Here is a 10294-nt window from a genome sequence, read left to right on the forward strand (position 1 = left end):
TGTCTCTCATTTAGGGCGTCTTCAAGTTTACCTCTCAGAGTCTTGTTTTCAGAGGTAAATTGTTGGATTTTATCTGCATCCTTTTGCTGCTGACAGGCAGCATCCTCATAAACATGCTTTCTTTCATTCAGAGCACCCTTGAGTTTACCTTTCAGGTTCTTGTTCTCTAAAGTCAATTGGTGGATTTCATGAGACAGACGGTCCAAATCAGCACCCTTCTGTTGCTGAGTGTTGGCAGCCTCATAAGCTTGCTCTGTCACAGTGAGGGCATCCTTAACTTTATCTTTCAGGGTATTGTTTTCAGACATCAGTTGTTGGATTTTATCTGCATTCTTTTGCTGCTGACACGCAGCATCCTCATAAATCCACTGCCTCTCATTTAGAGCGTCTTGGAGTTTACCTCTCAGGGTCTTGTTTTCTGAGGTAAGTTGTTGGATTTTATCTGCATTCTTTTGCTGCTGACCGGCAGCATCCTCATAAACATGCTCTCTTTCATTCAGAGCACCCTTGAGTTTACCTTTCAGGTTCTTGTTCTCTAAAGTCAATTGGTGGATTTCATTAGACAGAGTGTCCAAATCTGCAACCTTCTGTTGCTGAGAGTCAGCAGCCTCACAAGCTTGCTCTGTCACATCCTTAAGTTTGCCTTTCAGAGTATTGTTCTCAGAAGTCAATAGCTGGATTTTATCTGTGTATGTTTGCAGCTGACAGGCAGCATCCACATAAACATGCTGTCTCTCATTCAGAGCATCTTCAAGTTTACCTCTCAGGTTCTCATTTTCAGAAGTCAGTTGTTGGATGATATCTGCATCATTTTCCTGCTGAGAGGCAGCAGCCTTATAAACAACCTCAATTTTACTTTGTAGCTTCATGTTTTCAGAGGCCACTTGATGGTTTTCATAGGTAAGTTGGTTCAGTTTATCTGCGTTCTTCTGCTGCCTTACATCAGAGGCCTTATAAGCCCGCTGTATCTCATTAAAGGTTTCTTCAAGATTACTTTGTAGCATCTTGTTTTCAGAGGTCAGCTTTTGATTTTCAAAAGTCAGCTGGTCCAGTTTATCTGCATCTTTCTGCTGCTCAGAACTAGTGACCTCATCATCATCTGCCTGAAAGTTGTCATATTTACTTTGTTCCTCTTGCAGCAAAGAAACATTTTTTTCCTTGGTGTCTGTGACGCTTTGAAGATTCTGAATATTTAGATGTAAGGACTGAATTTCACTGTCTTTTCCAACATTTTCCTGCTGTTGCACATTGAGTTCCTCTCTTAGTTTCTCGATGTTGGCACAATTCTCCTTCTGATCATCTTCAAGTTTCTTTATCACCTCTTTATCTTTCTCAAGATCAGATGTCATTTTGCTCATTTTCAATTCAAGCAATCCATGTGACTTCTCAAACCCAGAAATGATTGCCTTCAGGGTCTCTACTTCAGCACAAAGATAGTCTGTTTCAGCTTGCTTTTTTTTCAGAGCCTTTGCAAGTGCAGCATTTTCTTTTTTGATGTCTGTTAGGTCCTCATTCTCTTGAGCCTGATCTCTGTGACTACTTTCAAAGTTATCTATAAATGTAGCATTGGATTTTCTTGCTGCTTTTATGGCTTCTTGTAAATCATTGGATTCATCTGAAAGCTCAGAATAATAATCTCTCTCATTGTTGTACACAGTTTCCTCCTCTACATCCTTCCCATTCTCCTCCCCCGTGTCCTCAGATTCCTCCTCATCGGTCTGGTAGCTGTTCTCTGTTTCTTCCTCTAACACCTCCTCATTTTCCTCATCAATGCCCTCGATTTTCTCCTCCTCTGTCTGGTAGCTGTAGTCTGTTTCTTCTTCTAACTCTTCCTCATTGTCTTCATCAAGGACCTCAATTTTCTCCTCATCTGTCTGGTAGCTGTAGTCTGTTTCTTCCTCTAACTCCTCGCCATTTTCCTCATCAATGTCCTCCTCAATTTCCTCCTCATTTGCCTGGTAGCTGTACTCAAACTCCTCCCTGTTTTCCCCATCAATGTCCTCCTCCATTCTCCCCTTATTTGTCTGGAAGCTGTACACTAACTCCTCCCCTTTGTCTCCATCATTGTCCTCCTCAATTCCCTCCTCTGTCTGGTACATGTACTCCTTTTCCTCCTGTATCCCCTCTACATTTTCATTCTCAACCTGCTCCTCTTTTCCTACCTCCCTAATTAGTTCATCATCAGGAGAAGCAGTATTTCCTTCTCCCCACTGAGACATCTTTGCCCAGTTTATTCCTTATGAAATGCCTTTGTCCTACTGTTAATTTGACTTGAATTTGACTTGTTTGTTCTTGGTGTTTTACAACAGTCGGCATCGGTAATATTGTATTGCTTCCTTCTTCTTCTCCTACCCCTTGCTTTTCTTTCCCTCTCCTTCCTCTTCAGGTAAATAAAAAAATAATACTAGGTGTTTGTCTTAAACTTCATGAATCTTCTTTTTCCTGGTTCTCTTGTTGGTTCTCTTCTACCACGCTTTTATTCCTTTGATCAGATTCTTGTGACATGCCCCACTCTCCAAGTTAAAAGGCCAGTTGGAAGGACTTCAGACGGTTGTGAAGAACTTCGAACTGTGGAGGGCAGTGTTACACTTCTTTGAGAGGGAGGAGGCATCCAGAGGGAGTAGGGGGCAAGGATGAGGATTGGAAAATGAGGATGAGAATGAAGGAGAACTTCCAACTGTTAAGGAGACTGCAAAGGAGCGGGCGTTTGGAGTGCAGAACTTTGAGGTTGGGACTGAAGGGATGGGAGGATGAGAAGAGCAGCAATAAGGATGTTCAAACTGCGATAGAGAACCTCAAAATGTTAAGGGCAGAATTACATCTCTCAGTGTATATACAGCCTGCTGAAAATTATAGGAAGAAAAACTGTGTTAAAGACCTTTTAACTGTGATTAAGAATGTCAAACTGTGGAGGGCAGCATTATACATTGCATTGTACAGTCGAAGAAGAACTCTTGTTATTTCTAGACCGTTTCAAATTATGCTTGCTTTTTCGAGTGCTACTTGATTTTGCCTTCTAAGTAAAAAATTCTATATTTTAAAAGGACAATTGAGAAGTGTATAGTGATACAGACGTGCATAAATGTGCACAGGTGTTTGCTAATTTTCTATAAGGTTGTAGCATTTCTATCTTTCGCTTTATTTTCGAATTTCTTATGTAATACAGTTTTGTATTCTCCATTTATTTTACATGTGTAGAGTAAATTGAACCATGCATTTAAATCTGAAAACTTGAAGCTCATGGATCAACAGCATAACTCCAGACTGCGGAACTCTGAGCACTCAAATATCGTTCTTTGTCGCAGTCTTTTTAAACACTGAGCTAGAAAGTGAAACACCCCTATTACCAGTTGCTCATGTTGCCCCCTGTGCAAACACATATGTGCTTGATAAAAGAAGCTGCAGATGACTTAAGTTTTTTGTTGTTGTTTTTTTTGTATCTGTGCACTGATTTTCTTTGTGGTGTTTCTTTCTCATTGCACATTTACGTCAAAATACCAGTTTGTGTTCCATAGTTATCCGTGTGGATAAGGCCTGAGAGGAGATGGCAGAAAATAACTAAGATTATTGTATTATTAAAATGATCATTAATCACAAACATTACCTTAAAAAAAAATCCAAGCTTTCCCTTGGAACTGACCAGAGGTAAAGGAGCTGGCTTACATTTTAGCTAGGTCTGCAACTCACTTTTATCTTCTTGATTAATCGTGTACTTGTTTGGGCCATAAAATGTTAAAAAATGTTGAATGGTAATTTTTCAAACATGGAAATGATGATGTTCTCAAATGTCTTGTTTCAAAATGATTCGGTTTTAATGAATTCTGTGTTACATGGAGCAAAGAAACCAGAAAATATTCACATTTATTTTATATTCACATTAATCATTGCAGCCCTAATTTCAGCAGGAGTTCTAAGTGGCGCTCTGTGCATTTAGTCAATGTTTGACAGAAAGTGCATAGTACAAAGAATATAAACCCTAGCCAGGCACATATTTAGTATCTAAACAAATAAAATAATACAAAAGTTTACATGTGGCAAGAAAACAATAAAATACATAATTAACATGAAATATATCAGGGATGAAAATGTCACGTACCTCTTTTCTTGGCGTCTCACATCAATTAGGAAGGCGGGAGATTCAGGTGCACCTACAAAAACGGACAACGGGGAAACATACAGCCGAAAAAAAAGTTCCACATGTATCGGGTAAAACAACGGAAAGTTAAATTGTATTATTATATAATTGTGTATTATGACCACACATATTACAGAATAATAATTGTAAGGACAATCTGAGTTAGTCACTGTCCGTCAGCAGTGTTTTTGTTGTAACTCCAGGGGGCGCAGTGGCTTCGTAAGCGACTCAAGCAACCGCTCTGTTAGAGTAACCAGGGCAACCGTGTCCGCTGTAACTACACACACACTCCCGTACCTCTGTCGCGTATGTTTTGGTTCAAACTATGATGGTGAAAAGTCGCAGACGTTTGCGTTTCATGAGAGGAAAGTGACAGAGTCCACCTGTCCTCCAGTGTCCTCCTCCTGCTGTGTCCTTGTGTGTTAACTCACCAGTCAAAGTTAGGGACAAAGAGACAAGTGAGAAACAACGATGGACGGACAGAGAGACAGCAGCAGTGAGCGGAGACTTCAGTCTGCTGCCGTCTTCAAGGCTTTTCTGTCGAAAAACAGCACGAAGAGCAACACGAACCTGTAAGTATCTCTGCGTGTGTAGTTAAACAGTGACCTTGTCAGAACCAGTAGTCATGGAGACCAAAACCTGGTCCTAATGAGGTAGAGCTGGTTAAGGTTAGGACTAGGGATGGCTCGATACAGCTTTTTCATGTCCGATACTGATATTGCAACTTAGAGTATCTGCCGATACCAATATCAATCCGATCAATCCTTCTTTTCTCCTCTGTTAAGTTGTTAATAATACATATAATTTGTTTAGATGTACTTTGCTTAATATGGACATCTAAAAACACTATGTTCAAACTGTGCAACAAATATTCTGCTCCCCTAAATGAAGAAATAAAATAGCCCATGATTTGCCTAAAGCCATAAGTTCTTTATTTAAACTTCAAATCAGTGCAAACTACATACATGAATGTTTCTTCTTTCACATGTAACCTCTGGGGTTGAACTGTAAAACATCCATATCAAACTAGATATAAAATGGACTCAATTCCAATGTTGCATTAAAGGCTGTAGGACATATAGCTGCTTTAAATAACTGCTAACTTTAAAAACTGTCACAAACACTTGCTTTTACATTCTTTTCTGACATTCATTTGGTCACTTCAACATGAGGGACAGATTCTTCTTCAGAAATATTAACATTTCAGCCGTTTCAGCTGTCAGTCTTGCACTTATTTTGTTATTTGTTACCACTCTTCTGGCATAAATCTTGCATCCTTGTCAGTACCAGTAGTCCTCATGGAGACAATGAGGCATAACCTTATTTCTGATGAACTGGTTAAGTTTAGGGCAAAGATTTAAATTGTGGTTAGTTTAATGTGTGTCCTTATCCTGTGTGTCTTATGTTTGGATGTTACTGTATAGTTAGTAACAAAGACATGTTTTTTTGTTAAAGTTGTGGAAACCGTCCAATCCTAAACTTCCCAGGTTAATTAGCAAGGACACTCTCACACTGAACTTGCAATAATAATTGTTACTGCAACATTTCGGAACTAGACTTTTCTTCTCTTTTTGTTGCAGCTATGACCACCTCACCCGGTTGCTACTGAAGGTGATGGATGAGCAGCCACACAATGCGGTGGATGTTATTGAGGATTTGAGCTATGATGTCAAACAGGACTTGTTTGAGGACAGACAGAGTAACCTGCGAGACCTTCCACAGACGACAGCGGCTGAGCTGCTGGCTGAGAAACAACGACTCCTGTTCACTCAGCAAGAAGACGAGCAGGAGGATGAGCTGGTACTGACTACACATCTATACTGTACTTTACAGCCCTATGCTGTACTTTATACATTATACCAGTGTTTCCAATACCCACCTTTTAAAGATGGAAAACAATCGTGACCCAAATCATTGTGACAAGACCAAAAAAAGCCATATCTGTACACCTAAAATTTATTTGAGGACCAAAACAAAATCTGCTGTGACCCATCTGTGGATTCTGACCCAGTGTTTGGAAATTACACACTGTACACTGTACACTGTACATTATACACACAGGCAAATGGTGTATGCCTTCACCAAGTCTGATGACCGTCCAGCAGTCAGAGAACCTATTAGAGATCGTAGTTGGGTTAAAAGGTCAGATAAATTCGAAGGACTATTTTCTCTTTTTTGTGGCTAGCAGAAAGAGTGGTCTTTCTAATTCTAATTCCAATAATAGTTCTAATAATTCATTGGTCCTCATCAGGCAGAAACACCTCTCCCTAATGTAAGTGAGATTGGCTTCTACCTGGAACAAGCTGGAGTGGGTATGGGTAGAGAGGAGTTGCAGCGGGTCTTTCTCGCCCTGAAGCAGCTTGTCGAGTCGCAGCCTGTGATCCAACGCTGCCGACTGTGGGGCAAGATTCTGGGAACACAGAGCAACTACATTGTCGCTGAAGCTGAGTGCAAGGAGTGGGAGGACGAAGAGGAGGAGAAAATCGGTGATGAAGCAGCTGAGGAAGAAGAGAGAGAGGCCGAGACTCGGGAGGGGGACGAGAATGAGGTGAGGAAGAGGAATTTTATTTCAATTCTATTGTAGTCCATATTTTAGCCCACCAAAAAAAGACTTGCTTTACTTCAGCTTGAAGAAAATAAAAATCTGCTCACATTCCATCAGCTCTCTTATCTTTTTTAAGGTAATTAAGGGAAATTAACAGTCAATTGGAAAAGAAAAGTATGAAACCTAGCCTTGAGTCCACTGTCAATTTAATTTTGCTCTGGAGTTCTGTCGAGCGAGGGCACCATTTTGGCCAACTTCAGAATCTCAGAAAAAAGGGACCCAATTACAAACCCCTGGTGCACTAGAGGTGGTCTTAACGTGATGACAACATAGAGAGATGACGACTGTTAGCTGAAAACCAACCTTGCAAGATTAGGGCTGCAGACCCAGAGTTCTCAGAATCAAGAGTGTCTCCTGAGAAACACAAATTGCTTTCATGGCACTACACACACATCCTCTAGCCAGGTACCAGCTATAAGGTATCGGCTACTGCACACAAGAAATTAATCCATCTGGTCTTCTTGTGGTTTGATTTACAGATGGATCCACTTCCTCAGTCGACCTATAAACCCCCACCAGTGGTGCCAAAGGAGGCAATGGGAACAGGTGCTAACAGGTTTGTTTACTATGTGTGTAAAGAGCCTGGTCTTCCATGGGTGAAGCTCCCATCAGTCAGTCCTGCACAGATCACTGTTGCACGTCAGATCCGCAAATTCTTCTCAGGGAGGTTGGACTCTCCAGTAAACAGCTACCCCCCTTTTCCTGGGAACGAAGGCAACTACCTGAGAGCACAGATCGCTCGCATCTCTGCTGGTACACAGGTCAGCCCCCAAGGCTTCTTCCAGACTGGGGAGGAGGAAGGAGATGAGGAAGACGAGGCACCGAGAGACAGTTATGATGTAAATCCTGATTTTGAGGGCATTTCAGTTGCTGAGATGGTTGAGTCTTTGTCCACCTGGGTCCATCATATTCAGCACATCCTGCAGCAGGTACCACTCTGATCAGCGTACGCACCACTAGGACCATTTTCCTAGCTAATGTTTGCTTTGTGTTTATTTAACATTGCTTTAGGGTCGTTGTACTTGGGTAAACCTGGCTGTGAAACGAGAAGAAGACCAGAATGAGGATGGAGAGGCTGAGGAGACAGAGGAGGAGCCTGATGAGCCTGAGCAAGAAGTTGGGCCTCCCCTGCTCACTCCCCTTTCCCAAGATGCAGGTTAGTCTTTGAACTCTTTTGATACCCTTGAATCTCAAATCCACACACTCCAGCTGGCAAAGTCAGGAGAGTGATTCTTACTTCAAATGCTCTGATCCTTCAAAGAACCTGAACTAGCTTGTTGTTTAATGTAAGCTAGAGGGACTTGTATGCAGGAGCATCTCAAGAGACATTAAGGGCCCCCAAGAAAAGGATCCTACATCGCAATAAACCAAACCAAACCAAACAAGAGGCATTGGGCCAAGTTAATAATAATACTAATGCATTTTATTTATAAGCGTCTTTCCAACACTCAAGGACACGTTACAAAAACAAACAACAATTCAAAAACAGACAACAGGATGACACATGAAACAGATAATGGAGTGAGGGCTGCCAGGTTGGGTCCCCTGGCTGTTTCCTGCTTTGCTTATCCTACCACACCTCTGCCTCAGAGCAAGAAGGTCAACAGTTGAAATACGAGTTCTACCAAGGGCCTTTCTGGGTGGAGTATGCATGTTATCCCATGTGCAGGAAATCCTGCTACCTCCCACAGTCCAGGTTGGGGATTTGGCTAATTGGACACTAGAAGTGAATGCTGTATGTTTGCCCTGCGATGGACTGAAGACCTGTCCAGGGTGAACCCTGCCTTTCACCTTATGTCAGCTGGGATTGGCTCCAGCCCCTCTTGTCCCTAATGTGTGGGAGGAAGTACCTGGAGTGAACCTTTGCGCACACGGAGAGAACATGCAAACTCCACACAAAAAAGCCCTTAAGCACACAGGGTTTCGAACCAGTGACCTTCTTGCTGTGAGGCAACAAGGCTAGCTACTTCACTACTGTGTGCCCTCAAAACATTTGTCATATTATATACACCTATGATTTGTGTAACTTTCAGAAATATTCAACACCCCTCCATGGACCACCAAGCTGTCCTCCACTCTCACCTCCCAGCATGCAGCAGCCATGCTGCGCTCTAACCTCTGGCCAGGAGCTTATGCATATGCTTGTGGAAAGTAAGTGAAAAGAACTTCTGACTCCCTGATTTTGATACTAGATATACTAAAAGCAATGACACAGTTTACAAACAGCTTTGTGTTGACTCTAAATTCAGGAAGTTTGAGAACATTTACGTTGGATGGGGCCTGAAGGACGTAGGGGAAGGGTACAGCCCACCTTTACCCCCGTTGCCACAGAAAGAATATCCCAGTGGACCAGAAATCACAGAGGCACAGGATCCATCAGTGGAGGAGGAGCAGGTTCTGGAAGAAGCTTTGGACGAACAGGAAGCAGAGCAGGAGGAGCTGGACGACACAGATGAAGGGGAACTGTTAGATGATGACTGAGAAAACAAGAAGCTTTCGAGACGCCTCAGTCAAACTCAAGTCCAGTTGCAGATTTCTTTAACGTGTTCAGCTTTCTTGTTAAATTCTATTAATTAATGTTTGGAGTAACTAATGACTTTGCACTTTTCAAAACAATGTTACAAAGTGCTTTCCATAAAATAAAAAAATAACAGCAGTGATGATGATTAAGGCTTTCTGTCCCATACATAGATACATTTCTATATTGCCTATTTTTAAATTATGCTTTTTGTCTCAGCTAAAAAAATGTATAGAAAGGTGATTAAAACTTTCTAAAACCATTTTTTTATGACATGTTTACTGTGATTATTGTTATTTAATTTTTGGTTCCTTGATTAAAAAAACCATGATTATACTATTGGACCCCTTCAATAAAGTTATTATTGTACTCCCGTGAAACGTCATCAGCCTCAGTCCAAGTTCTGTTACAATTCTCAAGTAGGTGAGCAGCGAGTACGGTTCTCATACCCGGAAGTGTTTTCACTCCGCCCGTTTTACCAAGTATGCATCAGGTGATGACCTACTTCGGTGTACTTGGGAAAGCCATGTATCCCAGAGGGCGGAACATAGCAGCAGAGAATACAAATATAAACCTGAAATAAATATTTTTCTGTGTTGTTCTGAAATGATCCGCTGCCTCAGACATCTCTCTCATCAGATACTTGGTGTGATCGATAGATTTGTGGTTGACGTGTTTATTTTAATGTAAACGTTTTGACAGTTTGAAAGTTTGTATATTATTAATGTTTTATTTATTTTAACTTTGAATTTTAGATTTATATTAAAGTTGCACGGTCATTGTATATGTATTTAAACATATATACACTACTCTACCCTCTTGTAATGTATCTATTTTCCACATGGTACTGTATATTTTTATAAAAAATAATTAATAAATTAAGTTACATATTTAAAATGTGAAAATAATAACAATATATAAGCTTTTATTAAAGTATCTTATATGTTAATTTATCAACTATTACTATTAATGGCGAGTATGTACTCCAGTGGTACTTCTCAAGTACGTACTTCCTACTTGCATACTTAGGTGCATA

At 40.9% G+C, this 10294-nt stretch overlaps 1 protein-coding gene across 1 annotated transcript; it reads left to right on the forward strand.

The window, feature by feature from the left end:
* The first annotated feature begins 3304 nt into the window (after positions 1-3304).
* On the forward strand, positions 3305-9618 carry LOC131465841 (radial spoke head protein 4 homolog A-like). The gene is made up of 7 exons (XM_058638781.1): positions 3305-4707; positions 5716-5935; positions 6387-6683; positions 7220-7669; positions 7752-7896; positions 8774-8891; positions 8990-9618. The coding sequence occupies exons 1-7, from the start codon at positions 4607-4609 to the stop codon at positions 9219-9221; spliced, it is 1563 nt and encodes a 520-aa protein (XP_058494764.1). The 5' UTR covers positions 3305-4606; the 3' UTR covers positions 9222-9618.
* Positions 9619-10294: the final 676 nt, after the last annotated feature.

Source organism: Solea solea, chromosome 9 (assembly GCF_958295425.1).
Source record: "Solea solea chromosome 9, fSolSol10.1, whole genome shotgun sequence".
NCBI lineage: Eukaryota > Metazoa > Chordata > Actinopteri > Pleuronectiformes > Soleidae > Solea > Solea solea.